At 40.2% G+C, this 27,250-nt stretch overlaps 11 protein-coding genes across 11 annotated transcripts; 6 read left to right on the top strand and 5 right to left on the bottom strand. All coding sequences in view use genetic code 12, as the record gives it.

Moving 5' to 3' along the window:
* Window positions 1-480: 480 nt before the first annotated feature.
* PSN45_001777 (uncharacterized protein) lies at window positions 481-1,515 on the bottom strand (the record flags this gene model as incomplete). Its single annotated transcript, XM_006689616.2, has 1 exon — window positions 481-1,515. One exon carries the CDS (start codon window positions 1,513-1,515, stop codon window positions 481-483), a length of 1,035 nt encoding a protein of 344 aa, XP_006689679.1.
* Window positions 1,516-2,028: 513 nt separating this feature from the next.
* PSN45_001776 (uncharacterized protein) lies at window positions 2,029-3,630 on the top strand (the record flags this gene model as incomplete). Its single annotated transcript, XM_006689617.2, has 1 exon — window positions 2,029-3,630. One exon carries the CDS (start codon window positions 2,029-2,031, stop codon window positions 3,628-3,630), a length of 1,602 nt encoding a protein of 533 aa, XP_006689680.1.
* Window positions 3,631-4,175: 545 nt separating this feature from the next.
* On the top strand, window positions 4,176-5,840 carry LCB2 (serine palmitoyltransferase component; the record flags this gene model as incomplete). The annotated part of the gene is made up of 1 exon (XM_006689619.2): window positions 4,176-5,840. One exon carries the CDS (start codon window positions 4,176-4,178, stop codon window positions 5,838-5,840), a length of 1,665 nt encoding a protein of 554 aa, XP_006689682.2.
* An 846-nt stretch (window positions 5,841-6,686) lies between these two features.
* On the bottom strand, window positions 6,687-9,386 carry DOA4 (ubiquitin-specific protease doa4; the record flags this gene model as incomplete). The annotated part of the gene is made up of 1 exon (XM_066157728.1): window positions 6,687-9,386. The coding sequence occupies one exon, from the start codon at window positions 9,384-9,386 to the stop codon at window positions 6,687-6,689; it is 2,700 nt and encodes an 899-aa protein (XP_066013825.1).
* Window positions 9,387-9,558: 172 nt separating this feature from the next.
* On the bottom strand, window positions 9,559-11,088 carry EXG3 (Glucan 1,3-beta-glucosidase 3; the record flags this gene model as incomplete). Its single annotated transcript, XM_006689622.2, has 2 exons — window positions 9,559-9,579; window positions 9,640-11,088. 2 exons carry the CDS (start codon window positions 11,086-11,088, stop codon window positions 9,559-9,561), a joined length of 1,470 nt encoding a protein of 489 aa, XP_006689685.2.
* A 167-nt stretch (window positions 11,089-11,255) lies between these two features.
* Window positions 11,256-14,759, top strand: HRQ1 (ATP-dependent 3'-5' DNA helicase; the record flags this gene model as incomplete). Its single annotated transcript, XM_066157727.1, has 1 exon — window positions 11,256-14,759. The coding sequence occupies one exon, from the start codon at window positions 11,256-11,258 to the stop codon at window positions 14,757-14,759; it is 3,504 nt and encodes a 1,167-aa protein (XP_066013824.1).
* Window positions 14,760-14,813: 54 nt separating this feature from the next.
* PSN45_001771 (uncharacterized protein) lies at window positions 14,814-16,919 on the bottom strand (the record flags this gene model as incomplete). Its single annotated transcript, XM_006689624.1, has 1 exon — window positions 14,814-16,919. One exon carries the CDS (start codon window positions 16,917-16,919, stop codon window positions 14,814-14,816), a length of 2,106 nt encoding a protein of 701 aa, XP_006689687.1.
* Window positions 16,920-17,249: 330 nt separating this feature from the next.
* On the top strand, window positions 17,250-18,725 carry UGA2 (succinate semialdehyde dehydrogenase NADP+ linked; the record flags this gene model as incomplete). The annotated part of the gene is made up of 1 exon (XM_006690308.1): window positions 17,250-18,725. One exon carries the CDS (start codon window positions 17,250-17,252, stop codon window positions 18,723-18,725), a length of 1,476 nt encoding a protein of 491 aa, XP_006690371.1.
* Window positions 18,726-18,827: 102 nt separating this feature from the next.
* On the top strand, window positions 18,828-20,240 carry PSN45_001769 (agmatinase; the record flags this gene model as incomplete). Its single annotated transcript, XM_006690309.2, has 1 exon — window positions 18,828-20,240. The coding sequence occupies one exon, from the start codon at window positions 18,828-18,830 to the stop codon at window positions 20,238-20,240; it is 1,413 nt and encodes a 470-aa protein (XP_006690372.1).
* Window positions 20,241-20,738: 498 nt separating this feature from the next.
* On the bottom strand, window positions 20,739-23,334 carry SFP1 (ribosomal biosynthesis transcriptional regulator; the record flags this gene model as incomplete). Its single annotated transcript, XM_006689625.2, has 2 exons — window positions 20,739-21,661; window positions 22,062-23,334. 2 exons carry the CDS (start codon window positions 23,332-23,334, stop codon window positions 20,739-20,741), a joined length of 2,196 nt encoding a protein of 731 aa, XP_006689688.2.
* Window positions 23,335-25,151: 1,817 nt separating this feature from the next.
* PSN45_001767 (uncharacterized protein) lies at window positions 25,152-26,525 on the top strand (the record flags this gene model as incomplete). Its single annotated transcript, XM_006689629.2, has 1 exon — window positions 25,152-26,525. One exon carries the CDS (start codon window positions 25,152-25,154, stop codon window positions 26,523-26,525), a length of 1,374 nt encoding a protein of 457 aa, XP_006689692.1.
* Between the last annotated feature and the right edge of the window lie 725 nt (window positions 26,526-27,250).

Here is a 27,250-nt window from a genome sequence, read left to right as displayed (position 1 = left end):
GATTCTTCCCCATATTCAACTTCAAATTTGGTTTCGTATTTTTGCTAGTAGAAATTGAAACACTAGGGCTTTCTTGCTTGACTGTATTCAAGAGCTTGTGGAGCAGTTGGGGGCTGGGTGATTTATTGATATCCATTTCTCAGGTATTATTGGTGAGCCTGAGTGGGAAAAAGAGTACCAAATTAAATGGATTCACGATCGGAACGACAGGATAACAATGATATTGATTGTATATGTGCAATTGCAAAATAAATGATCTTTGGTCTCTATTAATGAACTAATACAAAAATAGATTAAGGGGCTGATTTCTTCAATAAGGTACAAAGGCAACCGCTAGTTTTTTTTCCCTTGTTTCTAGCTGGCGTTGTCGCAGCGTTGGTTTTGGGTAATCGCACAGATTCATTAAAAAAAGTGTATTGGCACTATAAACATTAAGCAAACAGGGGAAATCAAAAACACTCAACGAGGATGTTTCTTGATTTACTCCCAGTCATCATCTCCATCATTTTCGCTGACTTTGGCAGTTTTCTTGGCTTTTTCCTTACTCTTCTTCAATTCAGACGCAACATCTACAGCTTCTTCTTCTTCGTCATCATCATCCCATGTAAAATCTTCTTCATCATCGTCTGCTCCCTCTTCTTGGCTCTTCCCTTTGGCTTGAAGCAACTTCTTTCTAGCCTCGTCTTGTTCCTTCAATTCGTCTTGTAATATGAAGTATCTGTACCAGAATGTATTGTAGGGAATTTGTACTGGAACCAACTTATTCATCAACACCTGTAAAGTTGAATCGTACTTTTCCAAGAGTTCTGAGATCTCCTTGGTTTTGTCGTCCACTTTAAATGTCTTCAATCTGTCATCATCTTTGGCATTTAAGAATGACTCTGGAGTAGTATGCAATTTAAAGAGATCACTGTCGTACCTTGAAGCTCCGTAGGCTGAATTGGAACTCAAAGGACTGGCAAACAAAGTCTCCTTTTCCCCTTGGAAAGTCAGCTCGGTGTTAGCATCGTCATTACTGACAGACACAAATCCCGTCAAGAATGATCCAAATCTCTTGACGTACTGGCCCGCTTGTTTTTCAACTTGCTCAAGGGTATTGTCTAAAGTGTCGAGATAAACATTTGCCTGGTTAGACAATCCTTTCAAATCAATATCTGGAATATGGAATTCTGGTAGGTTAACATCCTTAACATGCTCTCCCAAAGACTTGAATTGTGATTCGACTTGAGCCAAATGCTCAGAAACTTTGGCCCTATCATCAATGTTATCCTTGGCTGCATTCAATTGTTTCAATATATCGTTTCTGCGTTCTTCCAACTTGTACTTTTCTTGCAAATCACCGGCGTTCTTAGCGGCTGAAGTCCACAAATCTGCAAACTTCTTTTCGACTACTCCATAGGCCTTATCAATCTCATCTTCCAATTGATGCACCGCCTTTTCAGTCTTACCCTCGTCATGGGATACTTCTACTTGGGGTACTTCCTCTTGTGCTACCACTGGGTCAACGAATTCCATTATTTATAGAGGTGGTCTCCTGAGTTCGTTTTTTTGCGCATTGGCGCGGTGTGAACTCGTGATAACCCTTCACGAGAAAAAGTGTAGAGTCAAGATCCATTGCTCTTCAAAAAGAGAAAATGGTCAAGTTCTGGTATGCCATTAATTCTAATACTATTCTTTCACAATGATATCTAGTATATTGTTGAGAATCTGTTTTCTATCTCATTACATCTCTACATTTCCCATTATTTTGGAGACTTTAGTAAAAATCGCAAATCTAACAAATCAATTGAAAAAGTTGAGGCATACTTGAAACACAATAGTAAAACTTTCCAAAATCATAAAGATTCTCTGAATGATATAAAAGATGAAGATAGCTTGATGTGAACTGAATCACAATATTTCAAGCGGGATCTCTCTTTTATACCCAATTGGCTACTTGAATAGAAATGGCTGCGAGAAATCGGATTCGGAAGATCGCACTTTTCACTGACGAACGGAACTTGAATCATTCACAACATGAATTACAGTATGATATTATGGTCACAAGCTAAGTGCTTGGTGAGATTCAAAGATTGTGTTCTTAAAGACAATCTCAAAAGTACTTCCTTCATATTCAAGAACCCCATAACAGACTTAGAAATCTATCAATCGAATACCCAAGACCTACCCTGCAAAATAGGTGTGATAGGACATCGTAAAACCGAATTCTTGAACGCTCTTGCCATGAAATACATTGCTGTTCCACCTTTATCAAGAACATATCCATTGATGGCCGAACTCAAAGAGTATGACCAAATTCAGTACCTCAACTTCAAAGAGTCTTCTGGCTTAGATAAAGTATATCTCTCTGCGAGATATGAATCATATGCTTACAAAGGAAAGTTAGAAATGTCTGATGACGTTAATTCAGTCAAGAATTACATTGTCGGTAGTAATAATTACAATAGTAACCAAAGTTCAGTGTCAGAGGCTGAAGTTAACAGGGTGATCGATCTTTTCAATTTAAGTCATTTGAGAGACAAATGGGTCAATTCTTTAAGTAACGGGCAATTAAGAAGAGCGAGAATCGCCAAGTCTGTTTTACACAAGCCCAAGCTTTTGATCATAGATGATCCATTCTTGGGCCTCGACCCTGTTCAAACACAGTTAGTCTCTAACTCGTTGAACGATGTAGTTGATGAGTTCAATATGGCGATTGTATTGGGACTCAGATTCCAAGATAAAGTACCAGAATGGATCGGTCATCTCACCGAAGTTGATGAACTGGGTGTATTGTTCAATGGTCCCAGGGAAGAAGTTGCTTTGAAAGTTTCAAAGAATATTAAAGAAACTGAAATTCCTCAGGATAGAAAACTTAATTTGCTCAAAATAAGCAATAGCGACTTATCAGATAATGACACACCACACGTTGAGTTTAATAATGCATCAGTAATCTATAAAGATGTACCTGTTTTGGCCAATTTTAACTGGCAAATCCCTAGAGGAACAAGTTGGAGAATCCTCGGAGAAAATGGAACTGGGAAGACTACAATTTTATCGTTGATCACTGCTGACCATCCGCAGTCATGGAGGTCAGTTTTGTCTGTTGAAGGTGTCTTGAGAAAAACCGGAAGTGGAGTAACATTTTTTGACGTGAACAATAAGATTGGCATTTCTTCTCCTGAGCTCCACTCTTTAGTTCCATCAACAAAGACCATGAATGAAATCATTAAAAATGGACTAGTAAAAGACATTGGAAACTCAAACTTCCAGTTCAGCGGTGAGAGATATGAGCTTCCAAACAACAAGATCGAGGCATTATTCCAAAAACCTTTTGTTGTAGACGTGTTAGAGCAACATGGAAACACTCCCTTTCATTCCTTAAGCATCACATTACAGAAAGTAACTTTGTTTTTGAGAGCTCTTATCAAGGATCCCGAACTTATCATTCTTGATGAAGCGTTCTCGTGCATGGATAATGTAGACTTGTTGAAAGCTTGCCATGGGGTGCTCAGAGATGAGTTTCCAGATTCAACGATCTTAAGTATTGGTCATATTGAATGGGAGCTTCCCGACTACGACTATGTGATCAAGTTGGTAGGCGACGATAACAGGTCTTATCAATTGTTCAAAGCAGTCGCAAAAGACTAGTTTTAGCTTGAATTTTCAAACTGCGCTGCTGCATATCTTTACCCCTATTGAGGTGCTTTAGCCCCAAATTTGGAATTGATTAGGAATACATTTTTAACCCCTAAAAGTAAGCATAGAAATCTATGAATACACTGTACGTACCTAATTATAGCATGCTTGTAGTGATTCTATTTAGATGACCAATTTCAGGAGCAACTTAAAGTGTAAAGCTTGTCTTAAATATACTGCCAACACACGACGCTGTATTGGCTTCCCGAAACATACGCGCTTGGGAAAAATTTTTGAATGTAAACTTACTAAGTACTTTCACCATATCAAAAGTCAAAGGCACATACTAAGATATTTTCACGAACCACTTAACAATAAAAGTACTCAGTACATCAACATCACCAGTTTAAGCCATATCATATCTTGTGTGCTTTTGTAGATCAATATCTTATACCAAATTCGAGTCTGTTTATTTTCTCAGACCCTTGTCAATCTTTCATTGTTTCACCTCCTTTTATTACTCGTCCATTCCTTATCAATCCAATCTATCTACCACCATGCTTCTCAAAATGCCCGACGCTCCTGCGGAGGATAGACCACCTGAAGAAGTGGCAGAGTTAGAGTTTGGAAAATTGACCTCGACGGATTATTTGTATGTTTCCCAACACCCTGCCGGTCAACCATACCCAAACCCTGTTGAAGATGATCCTCCAATTTTCATTTATATTGTAACCTACTTGAGTTATCTTATCTTGATCATAATTGGCCACATTAGAGATTTCTTCGGAAAAATCTTTAGACCTGAGGCCTACGAGCATTTAGTGGAGAAAGATGGTTACGCCCCGTGGTCCGACGGGTTTGAAAGTTTCTACGAACGTCGTTTGAAGGAAAGAATCGACGACTGTTTTGCTAGACCCATCCATGGTGCCCCAGGTAGATATATCAAGTGTTATCAACGTATCAAAATGGGCATAAACAAATACCAATACACCGGAGGCTCGGATGAATGTCTCAATTTATCCTCATATAATTATTTGGGGTTTGGTCAGTCCAAGGGAACGTGTACCGAAGCCGCCAGTGAAATCGTTGATCTGTATGGTACATCTGGATGTTCACCAAGAGATATTGTTGGAACCACAGATTTACATCAACAGTGTGAGAGACTTATTGCTGATTTTGTTGGTCAAGATGATGCTATCTTGGTCAGTCAAGGTTACGGTACCAATGCCTTTATTTTTGAATGTATTGCTGATTCTAAAACGTTAGTGCTTAGTGATGCTTTAAACCACGCTTCTACTAGATTTGGGGTTAGAGTTTCAGGTGCTTCTGTTAAAGTGTTTGAACATAACGATATGAAAAGCTTAGAGAAGGTTATAAGAAATGCCATTGCCCAAGGTCAACCTAAATCTCATCGTCCCTGGAGTAAAATCATCATCGCAGTTGAAGGTTTATACTCTATGGAAGGTGACATGTGTAATTTGGTTGAGATTATTCGTTTGAAGGAAAAGTATAAATGTTATTTGTTTGTCGATGAAGCCCATTCTATCGGTGCTTTGGGTCCAAATGGAAGAGGTATTTCTGATTATTTCGGTGTCGATCCCAAAAAAATCGATGTTTTGATGGGTACATTAACTAAATCCTTTGGTGCTACTGGAGGCTACATTTCTGGCTCTCAAAAACTCATGGACAGGGTTAGAGTAGACTATGCCACAAACGTTCATGGTGAGTCAGTCCCTCCTCCAGTATTAGCCCAAATCATTTCTTCTATGAGTATCATCAAGGGAGATTTGAACCCAGGTGAAGGAGCATTGAGATTACAGAGATTAGCGTTCAATTCTCGTTATTTCAGATCAGGACTCAAGAAACTCGGATTCATAATTTACGGAGCTGACGATTCTCCTGTCATTCCATTGTTAGTATTTTTACCTGCAAAGATGCCTGCCGTATCACGAAAGCTTTACGATATGGGTATTGCATTGGTTATCGCCGCTTATCCTGCCACCCCAATTGTTAGTGGTAGAGTCAGATTATGTTTGAGCTCAGCTTTAACCAAAGAAGATTTGGACTATGTGTTGGAAAAATTCAGTGAGATTGGTGACTTGATTTACTTGAAGTTTGGTAGTGGAATACCCGGCCAGACAAAGAAAATGAACATCCAAGAAGCTTTAGCTGGAAATGTTGAAATGTGCAAACAGCCTAATTTCGGTCTCGTAAAAGCATAGACAGATCCATTTCCTCCCTTGTTCAAATTACCCGATAGTCTCGTTCTCATAAGGAATAAGCAAAAACTATTCTACTCAACTTCCATTCTCATGAAGTTTACTCCTAATATTTAATAACTTTAATACCATAGCCATGTTAATATAAATATTTGTACGAAAAAGTTAGATGCACATATATGTCGCACTTTTACTACATTTCAGGTTTATGACTATGGATTACAGTTCATCATACATGTTTATCCCTCCTTTGAAGTTCAGCACAGTCCAGGAGGGATTCTACAGAGGTGCATATCCAAGAGAAATCAATTTCCCATTTCTCGAAAGCTTGAGTCTAAAAACCATTGTTTCTTTAACTCCACTGCCAGTGACACCAGAGACTGATCCAAAACTATATGACTTCGCTACCAGAAACAAAATCACCCTTGTGCACCTTGAGTGTGAGCAACTGGGTAAAGGAAAGAAACGTGGAGTACCATTAGGATATTCGACTGTGCTTGAGGCCTTAGATCTAATTATTCATACCCTGCATTCTCCAATCTATGTTCACTGCGTTAATGGAGGCCAAGTCACAAGTTTAATAGTAGCATGTTTAAGGAAGCTACAATTCTGGACATCATTGACTATATTCAATGAATTTATTAATTATACCACCAACATAACCTTGAACGATAGAAATTTTGTGGAAGGATTTCGAGGCGATATACAAGTCGATAGTTCAGATAAAGTGAGTTGGTTATGGAATGGGATGAGTAATGGTGTGGTAAGCAATCATCCTATGATTAAGATCCACCAGCTGGATATATGACAATCTGACTGTCTTTATGTAAAGATTTATGATCTACCTAACTAAATACGTTGATAGAATAGACAATATGCATTTTTGTTGAGAACCTGGTTTTGCTTCTGGTTGAAAGAGACCTTCGAGTCATCAAAATAGCACCATTCTCTAGTCTTTTTTTTGTCACTTTCTTTATGGACATATGCAGTGTAGTGACCGGTAGTTAAATTACCGTAATGATTGGCTACTCCATACAATTTATATCTGAATGGAGGGACTTGATTACGCGTAGGCAAGGTTGCAAGAATTTGTACTTCCTTGTCTTTCGCCATGACATCAGATGAGCTAAGGTTTGGGTTCACGACAGTTCCTGGATGTGGCCAATATGAAGTAAGGTCTAGAACATCATTCACTGGATATTTAATGAAGTCATCCATTTTACTGAAATACCCAGTTGGAGAAAGCTTGAACCTCTTGAAATGAATAATTAAAACTTGAGGAAGCCTTGTGATGGAGATTTTCTTTGTCAGCCTGGTAAATTTCTTGCAGTTGGGACAATGCCATTTATTTTCATCATCCAATAACTCTAATTGGACAAACTCCTGTAGACAATCATCAAGTGTTAAGTCCTTTCCCTTATTGAGTCTTTCAGGAATAGGCAAACTCAAGATTTGGAACGCATTGTAGGTGGTAGATGTTGTTCCACATTCTAAACATCTCAATTGTGACAAATATTGCCCTTGGAAATAATCAACAATCACAGAAAAATTCAATTTTAAATATCTTTCCCATTCAATTGTCGATGCCAACCTCACGGGCAAATACTCCCTCGTACGCTCTTGCTCAGGTGTCAATTCTTGAATGGCTTGTTTCTCTTTGGGGTTAGAAATCACCATTTGGTTCAAGTCTTCATGTAATGAATCAAGAACAAAGTCCAAGAATTCAATACAATCTTGCTGGTCAAAGTTTGCAAACTGACCACCAGGTGACAATGACCCAATAACCTTCTTGAATTGCAGCGGAGACAAATTTCCTCCAGCATTGCCAAACATATCAACCAATAAGGTAACAAAACTTGTAGTTAATATACCTTTGGTCCCCAACTTATTGTTTATGTTTATGTGCTGCCTGTAAGACTGAACAGTAGAAGCCGAAGAAGATGAAGAAGGCAAAGTTGGAAAGAAGAATTTCGTTAATTGTGGAGTGGCCCCAAGACACTGGATAATACAGTTCATGTAACATGAATTCCCGAGATTTGTAAGCCCCGTAGTATACTGCTCGAGGAATTTTGTTGGACTAACAGAAGTCTTTTTCTCTGGTGGTGCTGGAGAAGAAGTATTATATCCATCGCTTGAGAAGCTTGAAGTTTTGCTTAACGAAGACTTTCTGGCAGGAATTTGCTGTGGAGGCGGTATGTTATATGTGTGAATCCCATTGGAAGTGGCTCCGAAATTGGATGTATCTGGCTTTAAAGGAGCACTTTGAGCGTAATATCCTATCTTGCTGGGATCACTTGAATGTTTCCCAGCAAACAGATTCGATATTGGAGTACTTCCCGTACTCTTAGCTGTGCCTAAATAATCTCCAAAGTTTTTGAGGTATGGGGACCCATTTTTTGCAGATGAAAGTGACTCTGAGGATTTCGTTGATGCGTTTGTAGTCATATAGCTGTTTCGTCTAGAACTGGAGGGTGAGCTACTGCCATCTCTCGAAATAGATGCTTCTGGCATAGCTAAAATAGGAATTGTATCGGTTTTAGCAATGGAAGATTCTCCATATAAGCTGTACCAAAATGACACTCCACCAGACAAATAACAAGGTGCTCTCTTCAACTTTGAGCTGATATATTTATTCCGGTACGTTAGCAACTCGACCAACTTTAAGAACGGGCTCTTGCATGGATTACCATTATTGCTCTCATTGATCAAAGAGCTAACCAAAGCGTCAAATCGGTTTATTAGTTTTTCAGCAACCCCAAACCTCAAGTTGTACAAGACAATTAAATCGTACTTGTGACGGTTCAGAAATATTTGATACTGTTCTTTTGGTAGAAGCATTCTTAACCGTTCTTCTAGATCTTGGTCAGTCACTTTGTCAGCTTCATTCTGATTCCCAGGCCCTAGAAGCCCATTTACGATGGCAGGTTCTATGTTCACTGTATGAGGATAGTTAATATGATTATAATCATATTCTTTCTTAGTTCTGAAGTCAATTAGAAGCACAGACACATTGCTCTTGTAATCTTCGAGAAGCTTTCGCAATTGGGGAGCCGAAATTGTCTCAGTGTACTTATAAGTTTCCAAAGACTCGGAAGTGGTCAGAGGAAGACTCAAATCCTCTTGAGTGGCACTGAGTTTGTTGAACCTTGAAAGTAACGGATCTGCATCCAAAACATTTGAATATGTACCCTTACTCACTGTGATAGGATGTTGACTGATATGCGATTCAACCATTTCTGATTTACCCTTTTTCTTGGAAACCGTCAGGTCAATTATCTTGATGAAGTCTTGAATCTCCTTAGACTCATGCTTTTTGCACTCTTTCAATAGACGTAATGTCACACTGTAACACACATATGCCAACTCAAAGTCACAATATCCAATCTTATCGTGTCGCTTGATCTCATAGTTGAACACTTCTAGTAACTCGATTTGATAATTAACATGAGTAGCAGGCTTCTTAGAGCTCTTTAGCAACTCTGTCAGTAGGGAGTCAGCGATCGCTTCTAGTTTTGAGATTGGAAGAAATCCCACATCTTCCTTTATCATTATAATATGCTGTGGTGTGACGACACTTTGAAATCCTGTTTTAAATCAGTTGTTATCTCGAAACGGATCTGTAGATTTGATAATTTAGTTCTTACGAAGTTCGCGGGTCGCTTTGAGGGTCACACAAGAATAAGGTCGCATTTTGCAGTCATTTTTCATACAGCATTAAAGTCTATACAGATACGTAAATAGCCTATAATGAATTCTTAAAACTCTTCAAGCCAGAGTCAAAACCATGTTCCCATTCCCATACGTGCTTTCCCTTCCCCTTTTGTTTAATGTGCTCATCAAGTCTTGCGTCTTTCCAAGCCTCTCTTCTGCCAATGACAGAACCATTGAACTCAGCAAAAGCTTTGGAGTCAGACCACGCAGTAAGGAACCCATCTTTAAATCTGTCATGTTCATATTTTTCATTTTTGTTGGAATTGTCCCAGTATGATTTGTGATTGTTGAATTCATGATCGAGAATCTCATCTCTTTTTCTGTCATCGGGAACAGACTTCCCCTTAAACCCAATTGGACTTTGTATAACCCCATTATCCGACATGGTCTTGAAGTCCCATTCACCACCCGATCCAGCCTCAAACTTGAACGTCCAAAAGTATGAACCAGCATTGGCTCTTTCATTAAAGAGTTCAATTTGTCTTTTAGCAAAGTTTTTGACAAACTGATCTCTCTTTGAGCTACTGTTGTCCTTGTCCCAAGATTGACCATCTAACACACACGAGTACTCACCAATCATAATGTCAACACCTTTGGAGTTATCACTAAGGTTTGTTAAAAGATCATTATTCAACCCATCGATGATCTGAGAAGGCGACTTCTTCTTGTCGTCGTCAGAAGCGCACCGATAGCAGTGATGGTCAAGCACAACACCGATATTTCCTGACAGCTGCTTTTCTTGCACCCATTTCACCCATTGATCTGGCCACCATCCATCAGAAATGACTACGGGGATTGCCTTGTCTGCTTCTCTGATCAGATTAATCGCAGCTCCGTAGTAGTAACGTTGTCTCTTTGTATCATTGCTGAACACAGATTCATTAACTACTTGGATTCCGGCGATATTGTCGTACTTTTTCAAATCAGAAGCAATAAATTTGAGCATATCACAGACTTGAAGTTGCAAACCCTGTGAACTCCAAAATTCAGCATCACCTCCTTCCTTTTCTCCACTGTGAGAATCTCCGTTAGCACCTCCTGGTAGTCCGTGAATATCAACAAGAACAGCAATTCCTTTGGTGCCCGCCTTTTCGATGAACTTTTCCTTGAATATTGACCAGGCATTTTTATAGACGTCTTTGGCATACTTTTCAAACTTTGTATTTTTGGTATACTTTCCACCATCAACTTCCCAGTATCCCAAAGGAATTCTGACAGATGTCACTTGGTGGGATTCCAACCAATCCCAGTCAGAATCACTCATAAAGCTGTTCCAATGGTCTTCAAACTTCTTTCTGGTATCATCTTTACCTAACTTCTTCACAGACTTCTTAGTAGCTTCCAATTCGACAGCTGTATCGTCAATGAATAACCCGTGATAAATCCACTTCTCCAATACAAAGCAAGCACCTAAATTAACTCCGTAGTTTTGACGGGCTTGGTAAATCTGTTTCTTAGTTGGTTTTGCACCTGGGCTGACCGGAGGATCAGCTGGTTCAATTTTGGATCCTTTGGACTTGACCTTCAAATTATCAAACATATCTTCTTACTCAAATAACTATTGAGGTTAAACGAAATTATAAGGTTAAGAATTTAAATGGCTGATGACAACTCAATTTATATCGATACTGCTTGGGTTGCTGCTACTGATCTGAGATTCGCATCATTTTAAAATTGCAAATACAACCTCACAGCAAGTAATGCCAGATGGAAACACGTGACCAGGAAATCCCTTTCAGTAAATGGCCAGACCCCTTGAAAAGGTTAGGAAGGATATTCTCCCAGATAAATGCCAACTTGACGTTTATACTATCGCATTCCCGGTCAACAATTCCAACATATGAATATTTTCAGAAGCTTGTACCGGACCTTACAATATTTGATCTAGCTTCTATTAAATACTTCTTACCACCGGGAGACGTGTTTTTTGACTATGTGGACAAAGAGGATCTTTTGGCAAATGAAAAAGTCGGATATACAAAAGAACAGGGGTACAATATGAAACAACCAGATACCATAGATAAGCTATACGAGGATATTAAGAATGCAAATGAAAATGGGTCCAGCCAAATACTACTTTTTACATTCGATGACATGAAAGTCGATAATATAGGAGCTCTTTCAAACTCCAGACGGGCACCGTGGAAAAGAACTAACACTGAATCTAATTCTTTTTTCAATCATAGAGATCTCATCACTCAGAAACTCACCCAGCCCCAATTATCTGGAATAATAAATACTAGAAACGCCAAGTTCCAAGCTGGCGTAAGCCATTTCGTGCAAGAAGTTGGAACCAATACAGAGGAGCTTCTCGTCCTTGACAAGCTTAATGCTGACGTGGTCCTGTTTGTACCTTCAGAACCAGATTTAGAAGACCCTGTTCAAAAGATGACGAAGAGACAACGGCTAGAGAACACGAGCGTATCTGAACTGCTCGATTCACAAGGAATGGTGGATATCTTGAAAAACAGCTCTATTTACAAAGATCAAATTGAATTTGAGGCTACATTCACAGAAGCTAGACCAGCCACCTTCAAACCATTTGACCTAGAAATGTATGATATCCATCCGGCTTTAGCATATGGAGTGAAAAAATATAAGGGAATTGATATGGAAACCATGCTCTATAGCCACCAGACCGAGGCTTTGGAACATATATTGGATTATACCAAGACTCATGTCATTACCAGCACATCTACAAGTTCAGGGAAATCTTTGATATACCAAATACCAATTTTGAACAGCATATTGTGGGACATGGAAAATGGTAATACGAACCATAGGGCAAGCACGGCAATATTCATATTTCCCACCAAGGCTTTGGCCCAAGACCAAAAAAAACATCTTGAGGACTTGATCAAACACATACCCATGCCGAAAAATGGCAGTATCCGTGTAGACACCTACGATGGAGATACAGATACAAAGACTAAAGGAACTATTAGGAGGTTTGCAAATATAATCTTTACAAATCCAGATACAATACATGCATCCATTCTACCAAACCACGAAGGAATGAGTTACTCTGACTCTAGTGGGGGATGGCAGTACTTCTTACATGCCCTTAAGTTTATTGTGGTTGATGAGATCCATGTTTACAAAGGGACCTTTGGAATAAATGTAAGTTTTGTTATGGCTCGTCTCCTAAGAGTTCTAAGCCACTCCTCATCATCACACCAGGTGAAATTCATCTCTTCATCAGCAACAGTATTGAACCCTGAATCACATTTTCGAGTTGTTTGTGCAATTTCACCAGAAGACAATGTTGTTCATATATCTAATGATGGAAGTGCCTGTTGTGAAAAAAAGTTTTTGATATGGAATCCACCTCCTCTAATGAACAAAAGAGGTGAAGTTCATCCTGGATCAATAGATCGGCTTTTAGGAACTCCCCAGTCACACATGGTGCCTAGAGTAAACAACATCACAGAGCTGGCTAGAGTGTTGCTTCTGTTGTTAGGAGGATCCAAATTTATCAAAGTAATTGTTTTCTGTCCCATACGACAAGTTTGTGAACTTCTCATGAAGCAGATTAGAAGTCTACTTATTACATCTGAATATGCAGACTTGGGAATCAAGGAAGGTGATATAATGGCTTATAGAGGAGGATACTCCAAGACTGACAGGCGAAATATTGAGCAGAAAATGTTCAATGGTGAAGTACGAGCTTTAGTGGCTACTAATGCTTTAGAGTTAGGTGTTGATTTATCTGATCTCGATGTGGTCATAACATGCTCTTTTCCGGTGCTGAAACTGAATATGCATCAGCAATTTGGTAGAGCTGGAAGAGGTAGAAATGCCAAAGGGAGTTTGGCCATATTTGTTGCTGGGGCAATACCGGTAGACCTGTATTACGTTAAGCACCCTGAAGAACTACTAGACAAATCCACATATGAAGACTTGTGTGTTGAATCATTGATTGGAGTAGGAATGCATAAGCTCATCATGGAGAATCATTTACAATGTGCAGCGTTTGAACTACCGATCGATATCGATCAGGATGCAAAATGGTTTTGCAACTATGAAAGTACTCCCAAGAAGGTGCAGATTTTTAGGACTGCTTGTGCAGAGAAGTTAAACCAAGATAAGCTTCACAGGTACAGAACTAGTCCTGACTATCTACCATGGCCAGCTTCTAAGGTAGCTATCAGAGCAGTAGAACTGCCCGCCTATGCCGTGGTGGATATAACTAATGGAAGGAACATAGTCATAGAAGAAGTTGAAGAATCCAGGACTTCGTTTACACTCTATGAGGGTGGTATTTTCTTACATCAAGGGTTACCCTATTTAGTAAAAGACTTCAACTCTGACAAGAAGTATGCCAAAGTACAAAGAGTAACAGTTGACTGGGTCACCTCTCAAAGGGATTTTACGGATGTTGATCCACATATAATCGAATACATAAGATGTCTCAAAAGTCCTATGAGAGAAGTTTCAGACATTCCTGCCTATTTTGGTACTATAGAAATCACAACTATTGTGTTTGGGTTTTTCAAAGTGAACAAGAAAAACGAAATAATAGAAGCAGTTGAAGTTAAAAACCCTCCTGTCAGGTACAAATCAAAAGGGTTTTGGTTGGATATACCAAAGCCAGTTCTCGATGCTATTGTGGAGAAATCTCTATCACCAGCGGGTGGGATCCACGCTGCTCAACATTGTCTCATGAATATTCTCCCTCTTTATATTAGTGGATCCGCTAGTACCAATCCAAATCTGAGGTTCACTTCTAATGCTGGAGAAGCCGAGTTGTTGACAGAATGTAAGGCACCGGAAAAAGAGTTTGCTAGGAGGCAAACAAAGAGAAAGAGGCCTGCCAGGTTGATATTCTACGATTCAAAAGGAGGTCCTTCTGGTTCTGGTGTTTCTGCCAAAGCTTTTGAGTACATCGACGAGATTCTATTGGCAGCTTATGATAGAGTCAAGGATTGTGACTGTGAATGGGGGTGCCCCAAATGTGTCACTGCCAGCTTCTGCAAAGAAGGAATGACTGTGATGTCTAAGCCAGCAGCTTATATCATATTAGGAAGTTTGGTAGGTAGAGAGTTGAGTGAATTGGTCCAAGAAGTCCCAGATGGGCCCGAACTAAACATGCCAGAAATTCTGGTTGAAACTGTTCAACCAGCTAGTAGTGTTGTGAAGATGGCTAAAGATGTGGAGATAGTAGAGATAAAACGAGCCACCAAGCCCTTAAAACCGATCAAAAAAGAATAAACAGATGTTTTGTTATAGCTATCATACAATCATAGATTATATACCTACTATTTTTTACTTTGAACTTCTCCTCCCTGTTAGAATTGAGGCCCTTTTGCTTAATCGTCTAGCTAATCCATTTTTCTTTGAATCATCAGAGAGCCCTGAAGGAGTGGAATCGAAAGAGCTTTGTCTAATAATAGACTTCTTCCGAGATATGGCATCAGCTGAAACATTAAACTTTCTAGAGGAATATATTTTTCCTTCTTCGGGAAGGGCCAAGTTATCGGTAGAAGTGGCACGTGAAGAGCGGGCTGAATTGTCTGCTGAATTTTTTGAAGGCCTTCTTGGTTGCAATGCTTGAGAATGTGGTAGAGTCCTTGATTTTGAGAGCCTGAAAACAAGAGCAATTGGCTTAAGATAAATAGAAGCTAAGGTACCAATATTCAACTCTAATTCTTCCAAAACAGCTGGATTGATATTTTCATTTTCTGAATCGATACGTGGATTTTCATTGAAAACAACTTGCTTGGCCACCAGTTGGAAACCACCATTTACATCACTTCCAGACTCAGAAGATATTAATCTCCAGTAAAAGAATCCTCTTTCTCGGATGTCAGGATTGTTGACTTCTTCTGTTGCCCACTTAAGCACTGCTAATACCGAACGTTCAAACTTTTCTGGGTAATGCAAATATAATTTTGTGGTAGCAGTTAATGTTGCGAGTTGAACTTCAAGAGGTTCATCCTTATACGACTGGATCAAAGTCGTATAACCCTCTTCAATATCTTCAATAAGATGATGATACTGGCCATACATCCAAATCATAGCAGCTTTTGCATCACTTTCCTCCATTAACTTATAGTATTTAGCCATCTCGGTAATGGCATAGTCGAAGTCACCTGGATATCTTCGAACAATGTTCTTTATCACCACCACTGCTTCTTGAACTATATAGGAAACTTTATTCGATATCAAGTCAATAATAATTTCCACACACAACGAAGCAGCACTAGTAATTTTGATGGCCAAATTTCCGAATGCTCGAATAGCTTTTCTAGCCATTGCCACATCTACATCTGTGGCATACTCTTCCAATTCCCTTGTTACCGTGGAGAAATTATGCTCATTGGCTAATAAGTAGATAATCTCAAGCTTGGTATCTTTCACGTATATGGTATCATCATATTTGCAAAAGAGCATTTCAACGTCAAACTGTACCAAGTACTTTCTTCCCAAAAGAAGTAATATGATATTCCTTAGAACCAAAAACTGCAACTCCGGAGGCTTCGAAAGTAATGAAACAAGTGAAGAGCCTAGTCTTTTAGGTAAAGATGGGAGAATAAGCTCTGGATCTTTAACATAATTGCTTAAATACACAATAACTTTTACAGCATTGAGTACGATGGACGAATTTTCATGCTGTAAAAAAGGAATCACCAACTCTATAAGGTCCAATGCTGTGTTTGTGTGTTGAGGAACAAATGATAGCAACGAATTCAAAATATAGACTTGACTCCATTCTGTGGTTCTATGCAACGTTTTCAAAAGCTTGATTGAATGGCTAGGATTAACAGTCAACTTTAAGTCCAAAGTTTTATCATGTTCTATTATTGAGTCCAAGGCGGATAAGGCCACTGATATGACGGTATCGTCTTCATCATATAGGAGATCATTGAGGCTATCGATCAAGTTCTCGTTGATTACTCTGGAAGTACTAAACTTAAAAAGTCTGGCAGTCGAATATGCAGCAGCAATTCTCACATAGACATTGGGGTCTTTGAGGTATAATTTGATCACCGAAAAGGAAAGGTCTGTGAATTCTGGAAGTTCAATAGATGTGAGAGTCTTGATGGTTAAAGCTCTAAGAATTGAATCGGAGTCTTCTCTAAATCGCTTTAAGAATGGTACCGCATTGAGGGCTGTCTTGGGGTCGTAATGGGAGTAGAAGCATAGAAAGTCTAAACACACGCGTCTGATCTCCAAATCATCAAAGCGAAGAAGGTTTATCATATCGGGTAGTAACTTGGAGATCTCGTTATTATTCAAGATTATGTTGGCTGTAACTTTCTTCAAGATTAACTTGATCTTAGCATGTGGTTTTCCCCGTTTGTATGCTTGGTCAAGCTCGGCCTTGATCTCCGAAGACTTGGACTTCACAAATAGCTTTCCATCCGACATACTTTTAGATATTACCGGTTGTATCAAGTTACAAAGTTCGCACTGAGAAACTGTCGCTTCGCTTCGGATAAAAAGATATGTATCACGTGATCAGAGACTTATTGCAAATGTAGAAGCCTGTAGACATATTAACAGTCTCTAATGGACCTGTTATGGTAGCTAGCCCCCTTATGGGCACTTTTACTGCAAGAGCTACTATAATCTCTCATACGAAAATATCCCGACATTGCTCTAATTGGCAATACCCGCGCGGATCAGATTGCGACATTATTCTTTGAAGTTTAAATAGTGCAAAATCTTCTCTCCAGATTTACTTCAACATAATAGAAGATGGCTCCACACCTCAAAAACCCCAATCTTTTGCAAAAAAAGTCGTTCATAAACGGAGAATGGTTTGAGTCCAAATCCACTAAAACCTTCAAGATCCATGATCCAGCATCAGGTGAATTCATTGCCGAGCTCACCGATTTATTGCCTGAAGAAATCGAGTATGCCATCAAAATCACCCATGAATCTTATGAGCTCTACAAGAAGACCAATCCTTATGACAGATCGAAATGGTTGAGAAACTTGTACAATTTGATGATGGAAAATATCGACGATTTAGCCAAGATCTTAACTTGGGAAAACGGTAAGCCATTGGCTGAAGCTCTTGGTGAGATTAAGTACGCCGCTTCATACTTTGAATGGTTTGCTGAAGAAGCAAAAAGAATATATGGACACACTATCCAACCAGCTAACCAAGGTAACAAAATCGTGACGTTGAAGCAGCCTATTGGTCCTGTAGCATTGATGACTCCCTTCAACTTTCCAAGTGCTATGATCAGCAGAAAAGCTGCCCCCGCTTTAGCTGTAGGCTGTACCACCATTTCTAAGCCTGATTATCAAGTCCCACTTTCATGTTTGGCTTTGGCTTATTTGGCAGACCAAGCTGGTTTCCCACCAGGAGCTTTCAACGTTATATTATCATCTGCTCAAAGTACTCCAGTTTCTGGTTTGCAGTTATGTGAATCCCCATTGATCAAGAAGATTTCTTTTACCGGATCCACGGCTGTTGGAAAACTTTTGATGAAGCAATCTGCTTCCACGTTGAAGAAGTTATCTTTTGAATTGGGTGGAAATGCTCCAATCATTGTGTTTGATGATGCTAAGTTGGATAAAGCCGTCACCCAAGCAATTGGTTCTAAATTCAGATCTTTGGGCCAGACGTGTGTTTGTGCCAACAGAATATATGTCCAGTCGGGCGTCTATGACGAATTCGTAAAGAAGTTTGTCGAGAAGGTAAAGGCTTTCAAAATCGGGCATGGGTTTGATGAGGAAGTAACTCACACTTGTTTGATCAACGAAAGATCTGTGGCCAAAGTCAAAGGTCACGTCGAAGATGCCATTTCTAAAGGGGCCAAATATGCCCTTGAAGGTGGTGAATTACCACATCTTGGTCCTCATTATTATTCTCCTACTGTGTTAACTGGTGTTACTCAAGATATGAAGGTGGCCAAAGAAGAAACGTTCGGTCCATTGGCAGCAATTATCAAATTCGACACTGAAAAGGAAGCCATCGGCTACTGTAACGACTCTGAATTCGGATTGGCTGCTTATGTGTTCTCGGAAAACATTAACACTTGTTGGACGTTCTCTGAGGCATTAGAGGTGGGAATGGTTGCTGTCAATGTTGGTGTATTCACTGAAGCTGCCGTACCTTTTGGAGGTGTTAAAGAATCTGGATTTGGAAGAGAAGGTTCATTGTATGGAGTCGACGACTACACGGTGGTCAAGTCCATCATTATTGGTGATGTCTATAGTTAGTTGGAGTAATGAAATTTCGCAACCTTTGTTGCCGCAACCACTTACCGCATTAGGGTCGCACGTATAAAAGATAGTGCTATCGCTCTCTTCTCAATTATTTTGATGGTTCATTATAAGAGTATATTTGGAGCTATTTCAACGGCTGCTGCCCTAACTGTCTATACATATGACACGTCTGAATCTCAGAATGAAATCACAAATCCTCAATCGTTCATAGATAGCTTATATGGACAACTCGTTCATTCCCCACAATCCAATGAATACAAGATGAGTATGATGGCTGCTGGTGAAATTACATTTGAAGACCCTAAAATAGTTGAATTTGATTTGGAGCACATGGAATTGGGAGAGTTTGTCTCCAAGCAGGCCGAAATTGAAAATGCAGCCAAACACCAGTTTGCTCAGAAAACCCATGAGTCTTATCTCAAATATCAATCAGCGATAAAACTACCACCAGATGATGACACTGAAGACATTGATGGAGTGCGTACCCTCTTCGGAGGTATTATGACATTCGGTGGGTTACCACACTTGAATTGTTTCAGTAAACGAGAGGATGATTTGAATAGCCCAGTCGATATTGCTATAGTTGGTGCACCATTTGACACAGCAGTTTCTTTTCGCCCTGGAGCTAGGTTCGGCCCAGAAGGAATACGTCTGGGGGCTCGAAGACTTGGAGGGGCCACAATTGTACGCTCCAATGGTCATTCTAATACCAATTTAACCAAGATTAATCCATATGACAAACGGTCTCACAATTTGTCGATAGTGGACTGTGGAGATGTACCTTTAACTCCTTTTGACAACCGTATTGCTTTGAACCAGTTGTACAGAGGTGAAAGAGCTATACATAAGCATCCAAGCAAAAACAACCAAAACAAACCCAAGATTATCACTATGGGAGGTGACCACACTATCACTTTAATGGCACTTAAATCTGCCTACGAGCAATACGGAAAGCTCAACGTTATCCATTTTGATAGTCATATTGATACATGGAACCCCAAAGTTCTAGGAGGTGGGATCTCTCACTACATGAGCTTAAATCATGGAACGTTTCTTCATTATGCTGCTGAACAAGGTTATTTGAACACTTCAGGTTGTTTCCACGTGGGCTTGCGGGCCCCTTATATTGATGCTGGATACGACGAGAATCACGATCGTGATTGTGGATTCAAATCAATTACCGCTCGAGACATAGACCATCTTGGTATCTATGGAATTGTCGATAAGCTTTTGGAACATGTTGGTAAAGTTGCCCCAGTGTATATCACCGTGGATATAGATGTTTTAGATCCAGCATTTGCTCCTGCTACAGGTACAATGGAAGTTGGAGGATGGTCTTCAAGGGAACTTCTCAGTGTTCTTGATGGACTTGAAGGTATCAACTTGGTGGGTGCTGATGTTGTTGAAGTGAGTCCTCCATTTGACAGTAACAGTGAGATCACTCAGTTGGCAGCCACTCAAGTCATTGATTCATACTTAGGGTTAATGGTAGTTAAAGAAGTCTCCTAAACTAAATAAACATGTATAGATCATTTGTCCACCTGGTTATCTCGCTGATTGCAACCACTGTATTTTGCGGCGCGAAAATCTAGCCAGTTAATCCAACACCGGCCAACATGTGCATGGTAATTCCAAAAGGGGCTAAAGATCCAAGCTCACCACGTGGATTGGTGGCAACTGATAGTGTACGAAATATCATTTGTATAGGAATAAGTCAATCTGAAAAGGATCAAACATTGTGCCCCCCACCTCCTTACAAGCCGGAAGGTAATCCTATTTGTTACAATGAAAAAGGAGACGATAATAATGACTCACTACCTTACCCGGTAACGCATGTGCCGAAGAAGTACAAGTTATACTGGCTCCATAAGCTCATTCTTCCGATTCTGTTACTTTGTCTAATGATTTATAAGTTTTACTAGTTAGCTTAAACGTTAAAAGAATTATACTATTAATACTAATTTCATGATCGTTATTACAATACCCATGTCACCACACGAGGAGGCTTTATTCGCCTCTCAAAGCTCTTATGACCGCAGGTCTCCTCATCATATATTTGGTCCATTTGTACACTTCAGGGAATTCAGACTTTAAATTTATACCCACTCGATCCACCACATTGTTCCATGGCACAAATGATAAATCTGCAATGGTGGCTCTATCTCCCACCAACCACACGGGGTAGTCAAAGTACCGGGACTGGGACAAAGGGGTGGTGCCGGCTGAATAGGCAGCGGCATTGTCCACATCCAAATCCATGATTAATGCCTCTCTTCTTTCTGCCAAGGCCATTTCTATCACTCCATAAACTCTTCTAACCTCATCAGTGTATCTCTCAACTGCAGAAGGAACTGGAGTCGAATGGAAATATCTGAAATGTAACGCTTGGCCAATCATTGGGGCATGTCCACTGGTTTGAAAGAATACCCAGGAACTAATTTGTGATTGTTCGACCAAGTTGTTGGACCATAATTTGCACTCTCCCTGTTCATTCAAGTACTTGGATACCAAGTACAATACGATGGCACCACTCTCCCAGATGGAGGTGTTATCGTTGTAATGGTCTATCAAGGCTGGAACTCTGGCATTTGGATTGATAGCTACAAATTCAGGAGCCCTTTGTTCACCTGAGTTAAAATCCAAAAAAATCGTATTATAGTTCAAGTTGAGTTCGCTTAAGATGATGGCGACCTTGAAACCATTAGGAGCTGACCGGTGGCTGAACAAGGTGAACCCTTCTGTTGGTTGATTCTGGAAGAAGGCAGATATTCTGGATATCTGGGTTTGGTCATTGACTTCGTTGGTTAAATGCTGTTGTAAGATGGTAGTATCTCTAAGTTGCTGTTCTGAAATGTTGACATTTTTCAAACCTGCTGATAAATTGGACACGGTCGACATATGCTCCGGATTGCCAGCCATGATATCAATAACTGTAAAAGCTATACAACGTAAGTCTATAGTAGTTCAACACGAAAAAGTAGAATAAAATGCGACATAATTGTGCCACGGCGCACGCCGGTCCACACCTTAAAAAATACTGTGGAGAGTAATGTCTGGCTACCAGCAAAAACAACATCTTCAATTCTACTATATAGCTATATAAATCAACCCCAATATGCATAAAACATGATCATAATTCTACCATCAAAGCGGTGCTTTTGGTAGTCATTATCATGGAAAGAATAATAATAAATATAATACAAAAATACCCATCTTATGTTTAAAACTCATGTCACTTCAATTAATGTGGTTTCCTTTATCAAACCAGCGTATTTATATACTTGGTTAAATTAGTTCAGTGGGTTGTATGGCCTCTGTGATATTTCAAACCATTCAAGTTCTTATACCGCTTTCCACACACTTCACACCGATAAGGCTTATCTTTCTCCAATGCAGCACCATCTAGGTATGGGGTATTGGACTCGGGGTCAATAACCGAGATGGATCCGTCGGGATTCTCTTTCAAGGTTTGATTCTGGTGGCCATGTAACCGGTGATACTTCAACCCGTTCTGGTTTTTATAGTTCTTATCACACCCAATCACCGGACATTTGAATGGTTTGTCTTCATTATTTTCAACCACATACAAATGTCTGGCAGGATCATCAATATACATTAGGTCATCTTCATCCATGGGGGATCCACTGCCACCAGCACCATTGTCGGAAGGAGACTGTGAGTAGTTCTGGGGCGTATGTGGTGTAAGCACTTGGGCTTGCGGATGCTGAGGTTGAGAATGCGATTGTGTCGGTATTTGATTTGGGTGATGTTGGCCTTGGGCTTGCATGTGCTGGTTTTGCTGATGTGAGATTTGGGCTGCGTGCTGCTGTTGTTGAAGCGTTTGTTGTTGTTGCTGTTGTTGAATTGCTTGCTGGTGAGCAGCTTGTTGCACTTGTTGCAAATGAGGATTGTTGTTCAAAAACACATCCGTGGTAGAAACGGTTTCCAAGATGTTGTGGATATTGTTCATGTTCCGGTTCCGGTTGGAGTTGATATAAGCATTGTTGTCTGACGGAGGGCTCATGTTAATATGTGCCTCTTCATAGTGTCGTAATAAGTCATGCAACGTTGGCAATAGTTGACCACAGCAGCTATAGTCTTTACAATAGTCGGCCTCAAGGTTAGGCAAGTACGATGTTTGAGGGGGTGACATCGCCATGGAAGCACTATGGAATCCTCCGGAGTTTGCGCCACCAGCTTGAGCAAATCTGAACAGACCTCTTCTGGGGTTCATGATATTCAAATGGTTACTGGAACTAGTACCCATGGCAGCAGCACTGCCAGCACCGTTGTGCCCGAAGCTGATCTGGGCGCCGCCGTTGGCACTCTGATGATTCAACATCATCACTTCATCTTTCAACCAGGATCCGATAGTGATCGATCCCCAACTGACACCTCCCATTCCCTGTGAGTGGGCCAAGCTCTCTCTGCGGAACCGGGAGTTGTTGAAGATGGACAGCCGTTGGTAGGTGATGTCGATGGGTTGAGTATTATCGTCCGACGGTTGGTGCACCGGGTTACCATTGTTATTAGGAATGTTTATGGACGGAGTCGGGGTTCCGCCAGTCCCTGAACTGGTTTCAAAGATCTTGGTATTAAACATGCTGTTAGTTAAGGATTCACAGATTGAATTGTGGTTCACAATCTTGTAGGCGCTATTTGAAGGAAGGTTAAAATCTGACAAATTTCAATCGTCTTGGATTAATTGAGGAATGCACGGAGGAAGTTGATACCGAGATTTTCAAAAGGGGGGGGGGGTTACGGTCACGGTGTATAAGCTTGTTAAACACCTACTCTATCTAGAAATTAAGGGCGGAGGATAAGGATATATATTGGTCCTATTACTGCCCTTGGGTTGAAAGTTATTGAGAAAAGGATTTAAGGAGGATTTTATGGCACAGGCTGCTGACACAAAACTGGATGCGAATGGCAAGCGGCAGGCTTTGGAAAGGGCACGCCCCCCTGAACTGTCGTATTCGATAGATCCCATCACTTGGGAAGGTTCATCCTGCTAACACCCGGATGTTGGTGGTAAACAGTTGTTTTGGAAGTGTCACCCTGGCTCATGGCCGGTGGAAGGCATATTCAATTTCAAATCTCGTCGTATATTAATCCAGATTCTGCTCTAAATTATTTTAGAATCCGCTGATTTATGGACTCCTGCCGAAATGAGAACCACAAAAGCCTACAATTATCCGGTCACCAAAACATATAACCTACACTATACACACTCGGATCATCTGCTGTAACGCTTTTAGTATATGTCCGAAGTCCCTTGGAACCTTGGGTGAAATTCCCTTCAAAATCACCTATTACCCACGGTTGCGGTTGAAATTGGTGTTTGTGTAATTTACAAGCTCTGGCCATGTTATTGGGTGGTTGGGATGGGCTTCTGTATCCACTCGGTCGGCGGCCCGTTATGACAGAAGTGGTGGCAGTTTTGTGCTTCGACAGTACCAGAGAAGCTCGTGGTGCTGTGACTGCAAATTCATGGCTTACTGCAAGCATGCAGCTGTAGGGTTGATTAAGCTGGCGGCTTGGACCGGTCGTGTGGCCAGGACCGGCGATCGCTGAATCTCATCGCCGGTGAAAAAGAAACTTTTCGGAACGAACGCATCTGCGGTTGCGTTCCCAGATAGGGGTGATGGCCAATATGTTAAGGGTAGAGTCTGGGAGCAATTCACGAGCTGGAGAGAAGGTGTGTGTTCTGAGCGGCATGGGTTATGTAGGTGGGGGTTTTTTTGCGTGTTCTCAGAGCTTCCAGAGACCAAAGTTGCAGATTATCTCTTTTCCAGGGAGTTTAGACTCCTGGATTTGTCGATTCTTGTAGTAATGCTTTCCTGGGGCACGGTGGTTGGCTCGAATGGGTCTTGGTCTTAATTGAAAATGTGTATGTGTTGGTATTCAACCGACAACAGCCGTGCGACACAAATATAAGATATCTGTCAATTCGTGGTTTTCGCAGCTTTTGAGATAAACCGTTACTCTACAATTACCATTTCATAGTCACGGTTAACTTAGTCCTAAACCCCAGGGTGGAAAATCAGGCACTGTGTACACTATAATATGTCTTCTTTAGAAAAACAGCTAACACAGGAGTAGCATTCCTGGTTTTGGTTGCTTGAAATGCCTTGAATGATATTCACTTCTGTTTACTGCTAAGTCACCACACACCAGCACAGCACACCCATACACTGTCACATACTCCTCCGGATAAAGATACGCTTTTGTTCGCCTTTGCAGACCTCTAGTCGCATTTATGCCACAATTTCGCGTTCCGCTGCCGTTGATGCTAAATAATTTTCATCGCTTCGGAAGTTTTGGCTATTGGTTATTGCAAATCCGTGATTCGGAATCTGGGGTATAAATATTTTTATGGTACCCGGCCTGCATTTTTTTCACATTTGTGATATCGGGGCAATGATAGAAGACTTTCCCTCTGAAGTGGTAGAACTTGTGCTACAATCACTGTGCCAAAATGCTCTCGTGAATTTGGCTGCTACCAATAGCCGTTTCAACCGTTTGGTCAAACCGCATTTATTTAAATCCATCGAAGTCAACTCTCAAAAACGAATTCTATCCGAAAAGCCAGAAGCGGTCCGTTTCCATGCGGTCCAAGTCACGTCCATATACAACCTCAAGGTTCTTATGAAAAACTTGGTGTCGAACGAAACCAATTGCCACTTGATTCAAAAGCTCATATTTAAGCAGCTACCTGACTTACCCGAAGACTTCTTGATAAATTATTTTTTCCACATATTCCCACGTCTCGTCAACTTGGCAGAGTTCAAATGGTACTCGACCTATAATTTGGACCTAACAATCGTCAACCTCCTTCCCAACATCAAATTGTCAAAGTTGAATGGGAACTTCAAAAACTTCAATAATTTCAATTACGACTTCCGCAATTTGGAGTCTTTGAGTTTATCAGGATTCAAAGATTTCTCCAACGTTTCTATTAACCTTTCAACCTTCATAAACTTGAAGTTTTTGAAGATATCCAAAAAGAATTTGATCCTTTATGAAGATAATTTGGATAATTTGTTTACAAACACCAGTTGCTTAGATCTTTTTGCATTATGCCTCGAAAACCTTTTTCTTACCAAAAGAGACATTGAGCTACTCGTTGATAAAATTAGTTTTAGTGGATTGAAGACCTTGAAGTTAATCAACTGTTACGAGCTTTTAAATGGCCAAAACAGCCTTCTAACGAGCATCAATGAAAGTGGTGCTTCGCTCCAATATCTTGAGTTGGATATTTGGAATAACGAGCTCAATAATGAACAAGTCTACAAGTTCCTTACATCCCATAGACAATTAGCCAGCGTCAAGATCAACTTGAATATCTCCGAAAACTTAATTAAACAATTGACCACCTTGATTTCACAATTGAATCCTGTTTGTCTCAAGCATTTGGAAATTACTTTTACCATAAGATCCCACAACAAAATCAACTTCTTGAATCACACAGATCAAAAAGAGATTCTCGAACTTCTTAATCTGTTCAAGAATTTGTCCACCTTAAAGTTTCCGATATTCTCAGCTAATTTGGGTGATTTAACGTTCGATTTACCTTGTCTCGACGCTCTTCAGTTAAACTTGATTGACTATTTCAAGTTTAAAAACTGTTTGATTGATCTAGATATAACCCAATTGTCGGTCACCGGATTCAATAGTCTCATGAAAACGTTGAACTGTCCCAAGCTTCAATATATAATCATCAAGTTGTTTGAATTTCACATCTACGACGTGAATACCAAAGTGGTTAGCAGTCTTCCCAAGCTTGTTGAATAAATTCCCAGCATTTAAGAAGTACCTTCAGAGCTTTGAAAAAATTCTTCCGCATCTGAACCACTGTGACATTGATTTGTCAATAATATATATCTTGTTAGAGAAAGCTGTAGATTGTGAGAGGGACAATGGGTTCGACTAACCTAAAATAAAGTTATAAAGCATGGTTATAGGGATCGATAATCCTTAACAAAGTAACTTTTCTACAATAAGTGTACTGTCTCAGGGGATGCCTATTATCATCTAAGTAATGCTTTCTTGTGTACTAAACAGATCATGGATAAATCACCTTTGAAGAAGCTCAGATGCGGAATTCTCCGGGCGTTGTGGCCACTCCACAAAAGTTCGTTGACAGCGTCTTCCAAAAACAAGGCATGCCATATAATTTAAGTTCCACCAACACCAACAAATGGAGAACCCATTCCTTGTACCAAAGGGTTCTTTTGAAAAGAACAATGGCTAGCGATACTTTCGCAGCCATTTGAAGCACCAATAATGAAATACAATACATGGAGCAAATGTTGGCGAGGCTAGTGTTGTAGACATAATTCAGTAACCAGAAATATAGCCCAGCTCTCCATTGACTACAAACTTCAATACCCGGTACTAATAAACTGTTTTTTCCCGGTATATCGTTTGCCTAGATAGTAGCAATCTATGAGTTTATCACTCCTGGAGTTCAGATATGGCCAATTATATAGCTGTATTTAAAGCCTAGTACATAGGTT

Source organism: Yamadazyma tenuis, chromosome 2 (assembly GCF_029203305.1).
Source record: "Yamadazyma tenuis chromosome 2, complete sequence".
NCBI lineage: Eukaryota > Fungi > Ascomycota > Pichiomycetes > Serinales > Debaryomycetaceae > Yamadazyma > Yamadazyma tenuis.
This window is presented reverse-complemented; position numbering and strand designations above follow the sequence as displayed.